General features: G+C 40.1%; 3 protein-coding genes across 9 annotated transcripts in view; 1 reads left to right on the top strand and 2 right to left on the bottom strand.

Moving 5' to 3' along the window:
• Window positions 1-39: 39 nt before the first annotated feature.
• LOC132788393 (probable cytochrome P450 6a21) lies at window positions 40-1,727 on the bottom strand. Its single transcript, XM_060795815.1, has 2 exons — window positions 578-1,727; window positions 40-514 (listed from the first exon to the last, which is right to left on the bottom strand). Exons 1-2 carry the CDS (start codon window positions 1,671-1,673, stop codon window positions 96-98), a joined length of 1,515 nt encoding a protein of 504 aa, XP_060651798.1. The 5' UTR covers window positions 1,674-1,727; the 3' UTR covers window positions 40-95.
• A 1,959-nt stretch (window positions 1,728-3,686) lies between these two features.
• Window positions 3,687-6,062, top strand: LOC132788386 (probable cytochrome P450 317a1). The gene has a single exon (XM_060795808.1). The coding sequence runs from the start codon at window positions 3,985-3,987 to the stop codon at window positions 5,548-5,550; it is 1,566 nt and encodes a 521-aa protein (XP_060651791.1). The 5' UTR covers window positions 3,687-3,984; the 3' UTR covers window positions 5,551-6,062.
• Window positions 6,063-6,146: 84 nt separating this feature from the next.
• Window positions 6,147-20,064, bottom strand: part of LOC132788375 (KN motif and ankyrin repeat domain-containing protein 1) — a 36,784-nt gene continuing 22,866 nt past the window's right edge. For 2 of the 7 annotated variants that reach the window (XM_060795791.1, XM_060795789.1), the window contains 9 exons: window positions 17,437-17,711; window positions 16,831-17,326; window positions 10,981-11,384; window positions 9,528-10,918; window positions 7,842-8,357; window positions 7,523-7,769; window positions 7,246-7,458; window positions 6,961-7,161; window positions 6,147-6,900 (listed from right to left, as the gene is read on the bottom strand). In XM_060795791.1, coding sequence (XP_060651774.1) covers window positions 6,739-6,900; window positions 6,961-7,161; window positions 7,246-7,458; window positions 7,523-7,769; window positions 7,842-8,357; window positions 9,528-10,918; window positions 10,981-11,384; window positions 16,831-17,326; window positions 17,437-17,711 — 3,905 coding nt within the window. In that variant the 3' untranslated portion in view covers window positions 6,147-6,738. Of the gene's footprint in view, window positions 6,901-6,960; window positions 7,162-7,245; window positions 7,459-7,522; window positions 7,770-7,841; window positions 8,358-8,425; window positions 8,572-9,527; window positions 10,919-10,980; window positions 11,385-13,699; window positions 14,103-14,132; window positions 14,689-16,830; window positions 17,327-17,436; window positions 17,712-18,699; window positions 18,791-20,064 lie in introns of those variants that run through there. The other 5 variants (XM_060795790.1, XM_060795792.1, XM_060795795.1 and 2 more) reach the window with 5 other exon arrangements.

Raw genomic sequence — 20,064 nt, 5'->3', positions numbered from 1 at the left:
TACATTGAATGCGAAAAAATTCTAAAATACCTCGAAAAATACATTTTTACGTAATTTTTATTTCTATATATAATTACAATAGAGTTTGTAGCCGTTTACACTTTCTCCACCTTTAGATGGATACCCGAAGCACTTGACACCAGAAAACTCATAATATCATATTTAATGGGGATAGGCGTTTGCTCACATACCAAGAATCTGAACTTCGTTAGCAGCTTCACTAGACCTATGCGAGCCTGCATTTCTCCAAATCGCATACCAATGCAGTTGCGAGGTCCATCACCAAATGGCAGCCACTCCACAGAGTCACGGCTCTTCACTCGCTCGGGTTCGAAGTTGTCCGGATTAAATTCGTTCGGATTGGGATACAGCGCCTCGTCACGATGCATCGCACCAGCGGGAATTATAACTGCCATCCCCTTTTTGATAACATAATTCGGATAGCCTGGTATAACAAAGTCTTCCAGGCATTCGCGATTCAACACAGGCAAAACAGTCCACAGACGAAGAGTTTCTAGAGATTATACAATAATATTTTTATAATTTTACGCCTTAGAGCACATTGACTCGTCATTACCCGATATAATCTGATTTAGATAGGTCATCTCCTTTAGAGCCTCGTAGGTTAACTCTCCATTATGCTTGGCTAGAACTTCATTAATCTCTTTCCTCACTCGATCCTGAATGTCCTGCCGCTGAGCTAGTTCATATAACGCGAATCCCATTGTCGTTGAAGAGGTTTCAAATCCAGCGGTAAAGAAGACAAATGCTTGGGCAGCTACCTCTTCTATGGTCAAATTCATGCTCTCGCCCGTCTCAGATTTCAATAAGCGATTGTTTTTCAGGTCAATCAACTGATCCATGAAATCATTGCGCCGTATATTATTTTTCTCTCTGTACGAAACATTTTCCTTTACGATACCCATAAAGAATTCCTCGATATCTGCAGGAGTCATTTTCATGCGTATGCGTTGTGCGAATTTTGGAAAACAATTCCTTATTATAATTCCCAGTAAGCCATGACGCTGCTCGGTTATGACTCGACGTCCCATCAATCGAAACTCTGTATCCGGGTTCTTGAGACTACTGCACTCAATACCGAAAGCGCAAGTTCCAATCACATCCGTTGTGAACCGAGCCAAGAGATCCCTCACTTCAATTACTGAACTCTTTGTAACCGTATCGTTAAAAACTTTAACGAATTCTTCGCCGACTTTCACGACTGTGGGAAACATGAATTTCATTTTACCAGACGTAAATGTTGATGAGAGCTTATTTCTCATGGATTTCCATTTGTGACCATCCAAAAGGAAAAGCTGCCCCGACAATGGATCGTCCTCAGGGTTATGGAAGAATCCTCGATCGGTGAATTTATTGAAATCCTTGATTAAAATATGCTTTGCCAAAAAGGGTTCCAAGACGAATGCAGCTGGAGTTCGGAACCAGTAGAAGCCAGCAAAAGGTCCCGTTCCCTTGAACTTAGCATAATAACGCAGCCAGACCTCTGGAAAGGAACGTTTCACCCGAGCGCCTTCCAAATTTCCCATCAGCAGATGAGGCTCCTCACATGGTATTCCCAGATTCTGCCAATGCTTCAGACTGCTACGCATTAAATAGAACACATAAGCAATCAGTCCGAGGACTGCACTCAGCAGTATTATTCCAATATCCATCTTTGTCTTTTACTGGTCTACGGGTTTCATGTGCAAGTGGAGAAATTCACGAATAAACTGATAGCTTTCTGCAAAATGTTCATTCTTTTAAACATGAGCAAGCACAAACAAAGTCACTATGACAAACATGTTTTTTATAAACAGCTGATCAGTTGAGAGGATTATAAAAATTACACTGTCCGACAAAATTAGTATTCATTCACTGCCTAATATGTCAACGCACAATTCAAACGGTGAAGTCTATGAGGCTGCATTTATTTCACAACATAGTTTTCTAATTTAATTATCTTAAGTTGTTAATGAAATCTTGATAATTTCTACTTCTTAGTATCATACACTTTTGTCAGACAATAGCTAAATTTAATTAAATAAATTAAGTGAATGAAAATTCTATTATTATTATTATTATTAAATAAATCCACATAATGACTTTTAAAGAATTTTCAAATGTATGCGCAACCTTAAGAGTTTTTTCTTCTTAATTATCAGGAAACTTTAAATATTATATTAGTCATAATAAAAATAATTTTTTTTCTTTTGTAAACAAATTTGCTGAAAAAATATAAAAATAAGATTGATTTGAAACAACAAATTTGATGATAAAATAAAAAATTAAGATGAAGTTGATAAAGAACTTTAAAAAAATTTAAATGTTTTTTAGCAGCTCGTTTTTGGAAATATTTTCCAGGGCTAAGTTAAACTTCTTTTATGTAGCGTAGTGTTGTATAGCGGAAGGTCAACATTTTCCGTTTATCCACCAATTGAAATTACCATTTCACTTAATGAGTGTCGTAGGTTGGCAAGTTTGCAACACAGGGTAACAAAAAAAAAAGTTTTAAGCATTACAAATTTTTATATATTATAAATTAAATTTTAATGTGGTCGTAAAAAATGTTAAATATTTAAAAAAAATGGAATTCTATGATTGTGAGACATATATTTAAGTGAATCAACAACAATAAAAAACTGTGATTAATACGTTTCCCAGAGTCGAGCATACCCAACCAAAGCTTTCTTGTTGATATCATTATATGGCATTTGATTAGATTTCGAGCACGGATATTGGCTGTAACAATAACAACAATATAAGCACTTAGTACAGAAAAAGTTTAACAGCTTTTATTTTGTTTATTTATGTGACTGTGTTTTGTTTGGTTTTTTTACGTTTTTGTGTGTGAGTTTTGTATTGTTGACTTTGTTATTGTTGTTGTAGCATTAGACCGCTAATTAGACGTGAAATTCAGCGGCTTTACAAAACAAATGCATGGTAAAAAAAAAAAAGCTCCGACTATTCTATTAAATGAATCGAGATTAAATGGACTTTGGAGAATAAGTTGAATTGGATTGTCATTGGAAATTTTTGGAATATTTTAGGTTTTAATATATTAAAGGTCAACATTTAAATAATATGTTAGCGAACTTCGATAATCGTCAAAAATGTGTGTGTACATTTAGTCATAGAGCACACTAATTTTTTTTGCACAGTGCAACTTTATTGAGATAACCCCACCTCAACGAGAATAAAATAGGAATTTCAACTGCTTTTTTATCTACACCAAAAAAAAAACTAATGAAAATAAAAGCTGATAACAAACGAAAATGAACTTTAAATTGTATGAGCTTGTTATATACTATAAACAGATCGGCTATGTAAACTTAGCAAAATACCCTACAATGAGTTTAACTTAAATTAGACGCACCAATTGGATTATTTTTGATTATACTCGCAAGCATTCGTATTCGCATTCACATTGTTGATTCATCCTACACATGAGACTCAGACGGATATTCAACTACTTATGACTATTCAACCTGGCCTCAGACGAACGCCCACACTTAAGCCGGTTAGCAATTGAAGCCAACTCAATCCATAAGCAGCAATAACTTTAGTGTAGCGCAGCCAGCAATATATGAAAAGCTCCCAATGAGACGCGAGGAGACGCGACGAGACGCGGCAACACGACTGTTTGGAGCATGTCGTAAATATGTATTTCTCAATTGCAGTCAGTCGAACAACACGGGTTGGTAATGAACGTAACAGATTCAACTTGTCGCTGAGAACGCGACCGCGGTTCGACATTAGATCACTGCTAACGAGTGCGACTACAAATACGAATACGAATACGAATACGAGTGCAAGTGTATGAGTGTGAGTGTGAGTGAGTGACTACGAATAATTTCCGGGCATAAAGAATCACTCACTGGCCGAAAAAATTGTGAATAACCCGCTTACATACTTAGTATACACATGTGTCGGTTGTTTTCGCATTCGCTTTCATAATTATAGCCCGATTTTGTAACTGCCATCAAAATGCAAAATATGTGGATAATTTTCATGATTCTGGGCATTATCGTGCTCTGCCTTCTCCTACTCTTGATTGTGGCACTCCGTTATCAGCGTGACTATTGGCGCTATCTCGGCATACCGCATGAGCGCCCCAAAAAATTGTGGCCCATCATGAAGCAACTAGTCACGCAGAGCTTAAGCACCGATGCCATGAAATCGGCCCATTACACGGCCATCTACAACAAGTTCAAGGGCAGCGGTCCCTTTTGTGGCTTCTACGCCTTGTTGCAACCCCGAGCATTGATCCTTGATCGGGAGCTAATTCGTCAGATCATGGTTAAGGATTTCTGGAATTTCAATGATCGCGGCATTTACTGCAATCAGAAAACGGATCCGTTGTCGGGTGATCTGTATGGCTTGCGTGGCAACAGCTGGAAGGAGATGCGACAAAAGCTTGATCCTAGCTTTGAGCGCGATCGCATGGCCTGGCTCTATGGCAGTCTATACGAGGAGGCCGAGCAGCTGCTCTTGGTGGTCAGTACCACGCTGATGAAGCAACAACACACCACACTTCATATACAGAAGCTAATGCGACGCTATGTTATCGCAGCCTTGGCCAGCTGTGTCTTTGGTCTGAATGCCGAGCACCGAAAAAAGTATCCACTGGAGAAATTTGAGGAGATGACTGAACTGGTGTTGAGCACACGCAAACATGGCTATCTGCTCAATCTAATTATGATTCGGTTTCCCAATTTCTGTCGCCGATTGCGCTTACGCCTCACACCGAAAGAGGCGGAAGTTTATTTCCTCACGCTGCTCGAGGACATTGTGGCGCAACGTGAAGCGTCCGGTGTGCGCTGTCAGGACTATTTGCAACTGCTGCTGGACATCAAAGCACTCGAATTAACCACACACGAGTACGAGGCAGACAAGGAGTTAAATGCCCATCTGCAGCATGAGCTGGCCGCCCATGCATTTGTCTTCCTGAAGGCGGGATATGAGCAGACAGCCAACACATTGTCCTATGCTCTCTACGAGTTGGCTGTCAATACCGAAGTGCAGTCACAGGTGAGGCAGGAACTCAAAGAGGTGATGGCAAAGCATAACAACAATCTCAGTTACGAGTGCATTCAATCCCTGACACTAATGGGTCATGTCATAAACGAAACACTGCGTATGCATCCCATTACACCGTACATACAACGACGTGTCCTCGAGAACTATGCGGTGCCAGATCATCTGAAGTATACGCTGGTCAAGGAACTCTTTCTGATCATTCCCACCCATGCCATACACAACGATCCCGAGTATTACCCAGAGCCAGAGCGCTTCAATCCCGACCGTTGGGGCAGTCCACGAGACTCGTTACAAGTGCAGAGCACTTGGTTTGGCTTTGGAGCCGGAGCCCGCAATTGCATTGGACTGCAATTTGCGCAGCTTCAGCTACGCTTGGCTCTCTCACTGCTTATCCTAGAGTTTGAGTTCACCTTAAACTCGAAGCGACCTTTAGTCAACATTGACGATGGAATTGCGCTGCAGTTGACGCCTCTGGGCGTGGTTGAGCCTGGACTGGAGGAGCGAGCTCTTTAACCAAATCATCGGTTGTGTTACAGTGTTAAGAATAATGAATTTAAAATGTGAACAAAGTGGTATTGAATTTACAGGCCCTAAAAAGATTTAAATTAATTTAAATTAATAATTCCAAGATATTAGTAAACAGAAAGAGAAGAGAAACTTAATTTAGAATCTATGCAATCAGTTTAAAAGCAATAAAGAAGTAAATTTAAATCAATAGTACAAATATAACAAAATGAAAAACTAAAAATGAATTCAAGTTATATAACTGGTAATCATAAAAACGAATCCACAATTTAAAAAGTTATCAAAATCATACGTGAGAGTCAAATAAATGTAATAACAACATTTAAATATTTACAATTATAATAACATGAAATAGATTAATTTACAATTGTATTTAAACGCTTTAACATAAATTTTATTTATTTAAAATTCTTTAAAATAGTTTATAGTATAATTAATACATATATGTATAATGTTTCATTAATTACAATTACACATACAAAAACTGTATATACTTCTGCGCTCCAAGTGTGTTCTTCATGGAGCTATAAATCCATTATTTAAATATTTATCGACCATTTGTATTGTAAGTAGCTCTGCAAAAATAATTGAATTACTCATTTATTACTATTATTATTTGCTTTACAATTGTTTGTATTTAATTAGTGGTTAATTATGTCGTTTTTGCATTGTCGTTTTGCTGATATGGTTCTACTACTCGTTCCCTAAACAATATATGTTATTTATGGCTGCTACTTCATGTAGCCCAGGCTAGTTTAATAGTATTTTGATTAGTATTTTAATTTGTACACACTTAGTTGGACAAATGAATATGTTAATTGTATTAAGAAGTAATATTTGCATGTTGACAAACCTAAACTTTAAGCTTAAATGATAAATTGTGAGCTTTTTAGCCTTAGACATTAAATGTAGAATAAATAGAAAAAAACAAATTTACAAATAAGTATACAAGTTGAAATATCTGGTTGCTTTTGAGCGCCTTTTATGTGTGTATTTTGGGATTAATCACCAACTAAATTAAGTATTGTATCGTATTAACAAAACGTTCGGATATGGAATGCTTTTGCTATGTGCTCAACTACGCTGCGCTACGAAATGCTAATTTCAAATTGCTTAAAGACTATTTGTTTTGTTCGACATTTTGGCCGCTAATACAAAAAATGGCTTCGCTTCGCTTCACTTTGCTGGCTTCGGTCGCAGCGGCAGCGGGAGAGATTTGCGTATGGGATCACCACGATTGGGCAACTTGCTACGGAGCATTTGCTCATGCACGTAGAGCATCAGACCCACGTCCCGATGTCCTGCCTGCCATGCAATCTTAAAGGCTGTGCTGCCATCCTGTAAAATTCGAATGTTAATAAAAGTTCTCGGTGAGTAAGATGCTACACAGATACTCACCACATCCTGGATGAGGGAATCGCAATCCTGTTGCGATAACAAATGCTTCACAATATCCACGCGTCCATGTTCCGCGGCACACATCAACGCCGTGCTGCCATCCTCATCCTGAATGTTGATATCTGCACCAGCATCGAGCAGCATGGAGACCATGTCCCCATTACCATGCGACACAGCGAGCATCAGTGCGGTTTGGCAATGCTGAAATAGGATTAAAAAGGAATGGTTAGTAGGGAAATTAGGTAATTATCCAATGCGGAAGTCAGCTAGCTGACTCGTACCTACCTTCTTGGCTCGTATGTTGACATCGGCCATCTGGAACAGTCGCTCGACGACCGTTCGATGAGCCGCTTGCTTCAGCTTGGCCAACGATACGAGCATGACGCACGAGTATCCAGCGTTATTCATTTGGTTTACGTTGCAAACCTTGGAATCCAGCAATATGGATACGACGTCAAAGTTGCCATGAGACACCGCATAATGCATGGCCGTGTTGCCCTATAAATGATTAATGAAAACATTAATATACACTGACATTTTGGTATCTGTGACTCTAACTCACATTGCTATCGGAGAGATTCACACAGTATTCCAGCAGTGGCACCGACAACGATTCAAAGTGGTCCAGATAATCCTCGACCTCGTGTGGATTTGAATTGCCAGTACTGGAAATGCGGAACCAATGCTCTCCAATGGTTGCCTTCGATGCCTTCAGACTGAACGAGGAGAAGGGCTTAGAGCCCAGCTTCTTGAGCAGCGAATCGTTGATGACTTTCAGGGCATCCTTCATCTCCTTGTGCAGTTCCGTCCTAACACACACACAACACAACATAATTTATAAAGCAAATATTTGCAAACAATTACCGAAGGCCATTACTCACTTTTGTCTGGGCTCTGAGGGTGCCTGGGCCAGCTGATGTAGCTGAGCCTTTGTTGGAGGTCGCTCGTCCTTCAGTTTCACCTCCTCCTTAGCCTCCTCCTTCTCTGCCTTGACGGCCTCAACTGGCTCCTTCTGCGGCCGCCTTTCGATGACAGTCACCTGGGACCCCTCGCTTTGACTAGACTTAAGCGGAGTGCTTGACTTTTTGCGTGCCCCTTGTGAGATTTCACGCTCTACATTGGAGTCACTGGACGCGGTCAGCGCTTGCTCTGGCGAGGCGGACTTGGTACTTGCCGTTGTCGTGGCCGACGAGCTCATCAACGGCGCTGGCGAAGCATCACGTGACCAGCTGATGCTCACACGTTTCTCCTCACGCACAATCAACTCATCGTCGCCAAGCTGGGTTAGATCCAAATCCTGGGACGTTGCAATTGGTTTGCTGGACGGCTGTTTGATGAAGCTCTGTGATTCGGTTGTGGCATCGAGCACCAAAACGGGCGGCTTTTCCTGCAGTGAGCTGTAAAAAACACAAGCATTGATTTGTTTAGAAAAAAGGGAAGAAGTAACAATTTCCATTGGACCCACGTTAAGAGCAGCGCAGAGCAGCCGCTGATCACGAGAGGATAGCAGGTGAAGCTGCTCAGGCCGGAAAACATTGAAAATACCATTTTGGTGGGAAAACGAAAATCCAAATAACAAACAACAAACAAAAAACAACAAAAGGCGACAAAGGAAGCGAGAGCAGCTGCAAACGCGCCAAAGCTAAAATGAAAACTGTGGCTAACGATGAAGCTGAAGCTGAAGGTCAATGTGACTGGGTCGGCATTCGGACTCACACTCCGATTCGGACTTGTAACCGAGGGCAGCCACTTTGCGCATGGTACGCAAATGTCATGGCCCAGCGGCTGGTTTGTGTCTTGGCTAAAAAGCATGCGCTTGAAAGCTTTTGCGCTTTGTTATGCTCGACGGCACAGTGGTTATGCGTTTATAGAACTTTGAATGAACTTATGCTTGATTACAATTTAGAGATATTCGAATTTAACTATCCTGCTTATTATCTTTGAAAGTTCTATATATTTTCTATATTTTAAAACCTAATTAATTATCTAAAAATCTATATTTTATCTAACTTTGCGAATTCTTCATCAATTTATTACAATATCTATCTCTGCATTATAATTAAAAATACTGGATATTATTTTTCAGAATTTATCTAATAACAAAACTGAACTTAATAATGTTCACTTCGATTATCTAAGCATTGGTGATACTTAAAAAATCTATGCAAGCTCATATATATGGTACATAACTAATTTTCAGACGTCTACATCTAAATCTATCTTATTCAATTTAATAATGTCACCCAACAAACTTTTGACCACTTGAAATATATTCCTTATACTATATTTAGTATTTCGATTTCAATAAAAGCAAAACAGTTCGGTATTATCATCTAACTATACTAAATAGGTATACCCGAAAATACTGACATATACTAAAATGTATATTTCGTATGTTGACATAGTTAAAAAGTGCTTCGATTTCGCATCTCATAAAGTCTCTGAGGTCTAGGTATTCATATGGAAAGACAGACGGACTTAGCTTCATCTACCTTCAACATATATTTCCTATCACCACAAAGGTCGACTAGCGTTCGACCCTATGGGTAGCGGGTATAAAAACTCACCTTAGACGTGTCTTTCGTTCTGCCTTCGGGCTCTTCGGGGTCGCTGGAGCCGTTGGCACCGTGTAAGTGTTTTGACGTTGGAACTGCTTGCGCACGGGACTGGGACTAGTGAGATGTTTGGGGCGTGGTATACGCGAATCCGCTGAACTGGAGCGACGAATAGTGGGTGTAGCTTTAACAGCTGCTGCTTCCACTGGGATGTCGGCCTTCGAGAAGTCCCTGGCCAGCACTTGGATGGCTTCTTTGCAGGAATCACAGTAGTTGGCCGCACAGGCGATCGAGATGTGTGGCTTGACAATGTCGCCACAGCCGACGTCGCGTTTATGCACCTGTTCCGTGTTGCAAGCCGAATGCGCCGTGCGCTGCTTTGGCTTAGCCACCACTTCCGGTGCCGGTTCCGGTTCAGTATTGCTTCCCGTGTGCCGCGTTTGCGGACGTGACAATGGCGCCATCAACTGCTCCGCCTTAATCGTGCTTCGTGTCAGACGCTGCAGTCCCTTGGTGTCCGTTTGCCGGCTGCTTGTGTCCACGCCACACTGCGTGGCAACCTGCTGGTGCTCCGGAGTTACTTGGGCTCCCGTGGAGCGCACAGTTGTGGTTGTCGTTTGACTGGCAGCTGTGTGCACTGTGGCCATCGCCGTCTGGCAGCCAACAGCCTTGCGCTGAATAGCGAGCTGCTCGTGCTCGCCCAGACTAAAGGTATTGCTGCGTCCTGGCAACTGTGGCACTGGCTTTGGCTTCTCCATGGGCTCATCGGTGCCGCTGCCAACGCTGCGCTTAACCACCGCACACTTTTCGCAGAGCACATCGTTGATCCGATGCTCGGAGCTGCCTACGCTGCGCACATCCGGCTTGCAACTGGTGAAGTTCTCGCGTGTCTGCGGCTTGGCTGAAATTCCCACATTGTGCTTGAGCACCGCACGCTGTGGCACCGTCTGCACGCCCGTATCCCTCTGATCCCGCTGTGGCACATACATCTGTGTGCCCACCGAGATGAGCTGACGGAGTCGTTGCTGCTGGGCGTCTCCGAGAGCGCGCTCAATCTTCTGCTTCAGCTCCAGCTGGGAGTAGATGGCTTCCGCTTGCTGAGTGCCCACATGGCGAGTGGCCAACTGCACGCCAACTGCCACATCTCGTGTGGCAATCACCTTGCTGGCCGCCTGCGTGGCAACATCGCGTCGAATAATGCTGGGCGAGACGGAATTGCTACGCATGCGTGCCCCCAAACTCTCCAGGGAAACTGGACTGATGCGTTGCGGCGTAAACTGCACCGGAGAGGCATTCTTAATGCCCGGACTCGGTGGCGAAGGCGTCTGTCGTTGTCCCCGCAGCAAATCCTCGTTGCGACGTAGCAAGCGTTGCTTTTCCGCACGCAACGAATTGAGTTCCAGCTAAAAGTGAGATCAAAAGTTTACCAAGATACACATACATACATTTTAATAGACAGACTCACCTCCATGTCGGGTATGATCTTGACCTGCTCCTCCAAGTCCTTGAGACGCTTGAGGCTCAGCGCCATCTGCTCGCGTATCTGGCACAGAGCTTGTGCATCCGCCGTCGTCTGTCCTGCCTCGGAGCTGACTGGCGACTGCAGCGGACTTCCATTCGCCTGCTCCGCTTTCGGTGTTGCGGTCAAGTGATGGCGTCGTGGAGGCGGCGGAGGTGGCGTGGCCTTCGCTTGGTGCTGCTCCAGCTGCTCCACCGGTGACTTGGCATTGGCTGCCACCGTGGCCTGCACATAGCTCTCGTACTGCACCTCGGCGGGACTCGGACGCTGCTGCAACGGAAGCGTATTGGAGCGCTGAAAGAGACGCGGCGTGCTCGACCGCGGCGAGCGATTGCCCGCCATGCAGGAGTCTAAAAAACAAAGGGAAAATAATACAAATGAATATAGAAAATATGAATTTATTTCAGGGTCTTCACTTGGTTACTTGCTCTGTCAATTGCCTTGCTCAAAACTATTTTTATTTGCAGACTTGCCATAAGCTCGTGCATTTGCCTACTGAAGCTCCAACAGCTCGAAACATTTTGATTTGATTTCTTTTGTTGGTGATAAAAAATATGATAGTAGTATATATACGATACGCTATCTAACTATTAGCCGAAAACTGTGTCACACTGCGCATAATTTGCGAGCCAAACAAAAACTGTCGAGCGTAGAAAAAATGAAAATACGACAAAAGCAAAACTAAAATACTACACAACAAAAAAAAAATAACAAAATAGAATTGCCTCCGTCCTTTTGTTGTGCCCTCTGCTGGCGTCGACTGTAGATAAGCCGGCGACGTCGACTGGCGACGACGCTGTTATTATTATTCAATATTGATTTTGCCTACATTACATACTCATAATATATAGCACTCATTTATTTATACGAATTTATTTATATGCGAGCGTTGGGGCAACGGCATTACCCACTTGATATCAACTGAAGAGCACACATTGTAACAGCTATCTATCTGACCATGAATAGCACAAAAGTGCAGCACATGTTCAATGGCATTAGAAATTATCTAGTTTTCTAATCCTATAATAAATGCCTTGAAAATACAATAGAGAAAAATACAGAAAAATTAAAAAAAAAAATAATACGTATCACAAATGTCAATTAGAAAATTTCTAATTTCCTATGGCTATATTAAAGGTCTTGAAATACATTATATAGAAACGAACAAATAATTAGATAAAACAATATAATAATTATTAAAAGATAGACAGCAGTTAATCTTTTAATAAATAAGATTTCCAAAAATTTGCTAGAAATTCTCTACTTTTTGAATAATATAAATTTAATATTAAAAATTATTAATGCGTACGAAAAATTTCGACTACTTGCCTTGAGAATACAATAAAGAAAAATGCAAGCTTTATAGTTAAAAATCAAATATGCTTATCACAAATGCAAGCTAATTTCATTATAAGGAATTATCAAGTTTAAAAGACTTGAAAATTCAATATAATTAAAAACAACTCATTTAATTAAATCAAGCAAGAACCAAAAAAAAAACTCAAATATACCTATCAAGCTATAACTGGTATATAAATATACTACTAAATATTCCATAGAGTAAATAAGGCAAATAATATAATAATGCGCATTACAAACATTTGAAAAAAGTTACACTTAAAGGTCAACTACTCATTTTAAATTAAATCATCGAGTTTCCTAAAGCGTTGACAATACAATATATATAAAACATATAGAACTTATAATTTCTCTTTAAATGTTGTAGAAATTATCTAGTTTTCTATTCATAAGACATTTGAAAAATGTTTAATATGGACATTAAAAGGTTATCCTCTTTAAATTTGATAGAAATGATCGAGTTTTCTGTCATGACAAATACAAAGAAATTACAAAGTTAATAAGTGCGTTTAATAAAATATAAGTGTCACACATTAAATGTGTTTTCATTTCTTTGAAGTTCTCTAGTTTTCTAATTCAATTTTAGATATCTTTGAAATGCCAAAAATTGTATAAAAACACAATTTTTATTATTGCAAAATATAGTGTAATACGTTGTTTGTTTGACAAATATTATACATTAAAAGGTCAACTACTCTCTTTGCATTTGTTATTTAATCACGTATACGCACGATGTGCTTTTACAGTTGATATTAAACGTTGCGCTAATAAAATCACGTATACGCACAATTATCGCAAGCAGTGTGCACTGAGTGTTGTTACTCATCGCCTATGCCGGCTGCCAAGATTTTTTTTGTTGTTTTTTATAACATTATTTTGTTTCTTTACACATTGTCTCTGATGCTGCTCCATTTGCTGCTATTACTTAATTTCTATGTAAACCAACTGTGCACTGAACTGTCGACGAACGAAATTAAATAAAAACTAAAAGAAACGGCAAATGAAAAAAGCAAAAGATTTCTATTTTGTATTTCTTTTGTATTGTGTGTGTGTGCTTGCGGCGGTGCCAAGTTGGCTGAGCTGTCGAAAAGATGGTCAAGGCAAAGCAGACAAAAAGAGCAGAAGCAGAAAAGCTGAAAAGCAGAAGAGCACGAATAGCAAAGTCGCGTGTTTGGTAGCATTGACCGGCACAAAAGTCTCAACTATAATTAATCAGTTTTTATGAGCTAGAAAATTAGCAAAATGAAAATTGAATACAGTTAGTAGCTAGCTAGCAAGCTGGTGCTTTAGCTGATGATGAACCTACAATCATGCCACCAGCTTTTTGGTGGACTTTGCCGCGATTCCGCTTTCATTTTGATCTTCCTCGATGTGGTCGACTCCTTGTGGCGTGGCAGCGGCAAAGTATCGTTGGATGTGGCAAACATTGTTGCATACGATTTTGTTATTGATTTTTAGTTAGATAATTGCACAATTCAGCATCATTATTGTTATTAGCAATAGCGTAATCAGCGTTCAAGGCGGTAGACATTGCACTTTAGTAAAGCCAGGAAAAAAAATATTAAAAATAATGATATTTTCGCCTTTTATTTGTTGTGTTAATTAAGGCATTTTCGATGTGAGTAATAAACAATATTTAATTGATTTGATTTGTTAGACAATCACAATAAAAAACGTCACGTCAGCGTCACGCGTTATCATTTACAGTGCTGCACAAAATTACTCGGGCACAAACTCACTCAGCATGAACTCTTGTTTGATTCTCTTCAAAGCCGTAAAGACTGGCATTGAGAACGCATATATAATATTATTCATAGATTCGGTATATTTATTCTTTTTCTATATAGTATAGATGTATTTCTTTTTTATGTTTCGCTGTCAACAAATTTAAATTTCGTTTAAATTATTTTCCTATTTGATTTTCAATTTCTAAATTGAGAAAACACGTGCGTTTTTAAATTTTTGTTTTTTATTACGTGCGCGTGTTCTTAAATTAGTATTAGTTAAATTTTATATAATTCTGATCGATTTTTTATGGCGAATTATTTTGATGATCTCGATCGCGTTTTCTTGGCATTTAATCAAATTTTATTTCGCTTTAATTTCGGTTGTTTGTCGTTACTTTCAGCGAGCATTTCGATAGTTGTTTTTTATTATTCATTTAATTATTATTTTGGTCGATTTGCAATTCGTCATCATTCTCGTTTACTTATTTTAATTTTAAGCATTTCGCTAATTTAATTGCTTTTATTTCGCTGCTCGACACATTTTATGCTTTTCGTTCGAAAGTCGCCGACAAACTGCGTTGAGATTTTCGAGTAGCGGCCACCAACAAAAAACTGAAATCATTTAGCAGCAGCTATTTTGTTATTATTTAACAGCTCTTGTGCAAAACCAGCACAGCACAACACACAAATGTTATGTATTACTAACAAGAAGCAACAACAAAAACAACGCTGAAAACACACCAGCAACAAAAAAAAAAAACAGCAGCAAATATATAGCAGCAATATTGGGAGCTCGAGAGCTGAGAGAGAGCCCCAGCGATAAGGTCGTCGTTCGCTCAGTAAATACTAATTAAACAATCTAAACAACAACAACAACAACAGAATGTAAACGAAAAGCAACAGAAAAACTAGACAACAACAGTTTCGTAGATAAGCTAAATGCACATTATTAAATGATACGAGTATTGTTGATTGTTATGATGACGCCAAAGAAAGAAAACCCAAAGCGAACCCAAACCGATTCTGTAATATTTTTAGCTGCAGCCACAAGTGCGAGGCCGGCGTTCAAAAGTATTTCAAGGTGGATCTTCACCAAAGTTAGTTCAATCATTTTACAAGCAAATACCAACAGTATTTCTTTAGCTATTTGCAGAGTAATTTCGATTTGAAAATTCATGTGTTGAAAGCAACTTCCTATGCAATTGTTGACGACGACGACGATGACGAAACTTGTTTCTATTAGGCAACATTTAAGTACATTCGATCAATCACATAACTGTTGCTAATCGATCAAACTCGAATTAATTGCTAACTAGCTTAAAATGAGCTTGTACTCGATATTAAATTTAAGTGCATAAAAACTGTTATTACTGCGTTTTAAACGATAATTCTATTCAAACTAGTTGTAAGATTATAATTATCTAAGCAAATTTTAAGAAGTGTCTTCTGTTGGCACCAGTCTAGAGCCAAGAGTTGCTTTTAGGCCTCAAGGTTGTTCAAATACTTATTATCTGTGCACACGCATTTGGCATTTGTCTATTGTTAGATAGATTTCTGGGCTCTTTTCATCTGTCGGCGTCAATTGAGAAAAGACTTTTGTGTTGTTTTGGCGCACATTTCTGTTGGCAATATTCAATTTGATTAAAGGCAATTTTAAAGCCATCCATTACGAGTTCAAATAGACACAAAAGTACGGGCTCTCATAAATGTATGTATGTATGTGTTCACAGTAATCATTAATCAATGCCAATTCTATACTCCCTCCTGCCCAGCTGAATTGTCCGCAGGCGAAACGCCAAAAAAAAGAACAGCGACAATTTGATTTGTTTATTTGCATGGATTTCTTGCATTGCTTTTTGCACACTTTATGGCAAATTTATGGCATAAACAAATACAAGAAAAACGGGCCAGCAGCCCCACAGAAAAAGAGCGAATAAAAAACGACAACAACATGAGCTGTATTTGCATGCAAATTGAGCGCCAAATGCGCATTTCAAAATTGATTTAAGATAAAAATGCCTGAAATTGCCTTGAAGTTGCTGCCACGCCGACTCTAAACTCCAATTGAGTTTGAAATGCCAAGCAACAGCAAAAGATTGTATCTGCGTGTATCGGCGTGAAGTATCCCGAAGTATCTGCATCTGCAGCTTTGTATCTGTATCTATGGTTTTCTGTCCAGCTTAATGTGTTTTGATTGCAGTGCAACTCGAGTTTTTATTTTATTTTCTTTAGCTCAGGCAGAAAATTGAATTACGAGCAACTGTGACCGTAAACTGTGAGTTTTTAGAGCCGCATTTAAATGTTTCTTTGATCTAACAACTTGTGTGCCAAGTTGACAGCTTCATGCGTAATGTTGTCAGCTTTACAGTGGGCCGAATTACTAAGTAAACATTACACTTCCTTTTCTTTATGTGATTCTAATAGATTGTTATTCAATTGGCTCCACTGTGCAGCATTCAGCATTCAACAACTTCCAACAGTTGTGCAAAATTTTTCACACTTTCGTGCGTAAAAGTGTCACATGTGCTGCGGCGTCGCTAATTGCTGAGTAACAAAAAGCGAAAAAAAGACTGAAAACTGAAAGCAAAAGTATCTGGCAGAAAAGTGAAGTGAAGTCGTCTGCAGACAGTGAATCATACAGCAACGAGGCGAACATAGGCAAGTGTATTTCCTTATCTATTTCTGGCACATCGGACAGTTTCTCACTCACCTGGCACATCAAAGTAGCGATCCCAAGTGCTGTTTCCCTTCGTCTCCCTCGGCGAACCGTGGCCATTGCTGAGGCTCAAGCTCAAGCTTAGGCTGTTGTTGTTGCGATCCATGGAGAGTGAGCTGCCATTGCTGTAGCTGTAGGCGCCAGCCTTGCGTCGCTTGGACGAAGCACGTTCCAGAGTACGCTCAAAGTCGCTGCAGACCTCATCGAGTGCCTCATGGAGAAAGGCGCGTGTCTCCGGCGGACTGTTGGCTGGACGGGCATGGCTGAATCCGTTGGTATACTTGTGCGGCTGATAGACGCCAGCATCGCTCTCGATGCCGCCACGCAGCGAAGAGCAAGTGGAGGAGGCTGTGCCATAGGGTGACTCGGCACGTGGAGCGAGGCCGCCGTAGGTGAAGCGTGGCACCGACGACGAGCGTGGCCGATAGCTAGGCGATTGCCCGACCGCCGGGAGTTGGTGTGGCGAATCCGGTTCGCTTTCATGTGCCGCCTGCAAGCGAAATGTAAACAGGTGACAGGTTAATCGAGCGTGAAGTCAGCTACACTTTCATCTTTCCACACATACACACACACAGATCAAAGCGGAATATTATGACTTACCTCGGCTAAATTGGGCTGCACTCGATTCTCGGCCTGCCAATCACCACCAAAGAGACTCTCAAAGCCCAGCATAAACTCCATCGATTTGCGTGATCGTCGGCGATCGCGACGCTGCAATTCCTTCTCGCTAGGCTTGGCATTGGCCAAAGCTTCGCAGTAGCGCACAAAATCCAGATCGATGTGGTAGCCATAAGGACAGCAGTTGCAGCTGCGCACCGAGCCGGTCAACGAGGATGAGCTTGGGGTGCCATTGTTATTGCCCGGCATTTGACGAGCTACAGAGGGAGAAAAGGAGAGAGAAAAGGGAGACCGGATGAGCATGTTAAATGTATCTCGACTGCAGACAAGTCATATATCTAAATGTCACTATCAAGGTCACGTCGTCTTGAGTTCATCTGCTTTCGCTTCTCAGTATTGGCCAGACCCAAACAATAAAGCCAACCAGCATATTTTTCTCTTTTCTGCTTTGTTGTGGCAATGTCTGGCTTAGTTTTTGTGCGTGGCAAGAAGCATTTGGCAGTCGGTGCCACACCTGCGTTGGCCAAAACATGTTTCGGCTTTTGGTAATTTGAGCAGCAGTAGCAGCACCAACGACAAGCTAAGCGCATTTCTCAGAATGTATCCGTGAGATAATTGTGTGTGATTTGCTGGCCATATTTATATATTTAATTGCGTCATATAATAACTAATTTGGCTTAATTTAGATAAGGCACCCGGCATCCGATTCATTCGGAAACTTTGTTGCTCTTATTTTATAATCATTTCACTTGAAGCATTATTTATATAGAAACTGGGTCTTCTTATGAAAAAGAAAAATAATATTTAGATATTTTCAATTTCAAATTGTTTATGGAAAAACACAATTCTGAATTTTATAGAACATTACCTTGAAGTATTATTTATTAAGAAACTTTATATGAAAAAGAAAGCTGTAATTTAAATTAACTATGACTCTACATTTCAAATTCCTTATTCATAATTTTATATTATTTATTGAGAACAATAGTTCTAATTTGAATCTACTTTGTCGCAAAATATTTGTTGCCACGACATTTAAGTACATGCGACCTTTAGTCAGTCAATTTTATATCTAATTAGTCACAGCTATCTTTGGCAGCATTTCAATCAAACTATCCAAAATATAATTTAATATTTTGATAATACAAATAAGTTCCTCAAACCGCAATCAGCAGAATATCATTGAAAGCACTTGGTATGAATTTTTGTATCTGCAAATCATAAGAATACGCGACTTTCACTCACTTGTGCTGCAAATTCTATGCTGAGTACGTGGTTGCCGCCTCGTTTCATACCATAGCCAGAGCACCATCAACCACAACAAATTCCAAAGCATTTTCTAGTATGCGTTTGGCATTGGCCCATTAAAAACTTAAATCGATAATGAGAAATACGCGTTTGTAATGTGCAAGCTACGCGTTTTTCTATTCAGCCGACCATTTGACGGGCGCGTCCTCAGCCCAACTGGACGATGGCAAAAGAATCGAAATTGTTGTTGAACTCATCATCAAGCCGCTAAATGGGCGATAAGATACGCAGCATTTAGGGCTCTTATCGTTAGAAAAGCGGTTAAAACAACGCCCAGATACGAATGCAGCGTAAAATGGAAGAAGCTTTTCTGCTTGGTCTCATGTGTGGCGCCATCTACATGTGAAGTATGATCAAATAAAACCACTTCATGGTTTCGCTTTCAATGCACGATTCGATTCATTCATAAAAAGCAAACGTGTTGCTTGTGGGCGTGTGCTTGTGAAAGTGTTGGCTGCACTATGCGGCGTATACGTGTTGTGTGTCAAGCACCGCAATGTTAGCCAGGCCGATTAACTGCATATTGATGAGCTAGTTGTTGATGAGCAGACTGTTGTCGTTGTAATTAACAGCAGTCATGACCATGGTCGATTACGGGGGCGTGCTCTTAATGACGTTGCTCTGCCGGCTTAATTATCCACACTGTATAGTAGTGTTGGACACCAAAACACCCACCCACAAACACTCTCACACACTCACACACGCACACGCATAATCACAGCTGTTTATTCAGTTTGGCATGTGTTATGGGCGTTGCTTTGTGGGCGTCTAAGAATGCGGTCTGTCTAATGTCGCCTAATTGGTAGCCAAGTGAGTGTCTGGCTAAGTGCTTGTCTGTGTCTTGTCTAAACGCTTATTGCTGCAATTTCTAATGCTTTTGACTGAAGTCAATCTGCAACTTTATTTAAGGTAATAGTAAGAGTTAAGTGTACTATAGTGCTTGCAAGTATATACAAGAGTGTAGGCATGTAACAAGAGGCACAGGAAATGATAAGTGCCTAATAAACTTGGGCGAAATTCATGTAATCTCAACAGTTCCACAATTAATATTAGACATGTGATTTATTAGGCCAAATCAAAGTTGTAATCTTACTTCATGTATTTCACCTAACTATCAATAATTGAAAAATACTTTATATGACAAAAACTGTTGTCTTAGATGCTTTGGTTGACAATTTGTAGTAGTAGTATTTTATTGTAGTATTTTTTTGGAATATTATGTGGATATAACATACTTTGATTGGCAATTCGGTATAATTGGACCGGATGATATATGGTATACAGCCTTATACAGCCTTTAAT

Source organism: Drosophila nasuta, chromosome 3 (genome assembly GCF_023558535.2).
Source record: "Drosophila nasuta strain 15112-1781.00 chromosome 3, ASM2355853v1, whole genome shotgun sequence".
Classification (NCBI taxonomy): domain Eukaryota; kingdom Metazoa; phylum Arthropoda; class Insecta; order Diptera; family Drosophilidae; genus Drosophila; species Drosophila nasuta.
The sequence above is the reverse complement of the archived record's forward strand: the minus strand, read 5'-3'. Positions and strand labels throughout refer to the sequence as shown.

What these genes read in the sequence shown, in the direction of transcription:
- LOC132788393 (XM_060795815.1), bottom strand. Translation starts at nt 1,673, where the DNA reads ATGGATATTGGAATAATACTGCTGAGTGCAGTCCTCGGACTGATTGCT. An exon ending in TCTAAATCAGATTATATCGG is followed by an intron (nt 515 to 577) that starts GTAATGACGAGT and finishes TATAATCTCTAG; the next exon opens with AAACTCTTCGTCTGTGGACT.
- LOC132788386 (XM_060795808.1), top strand. Translation starts at nt 3,985, where the DNA reads ATGCAAAATATGTGGATAATTTTCATGATTCTGGGCATTATCGTGCTC.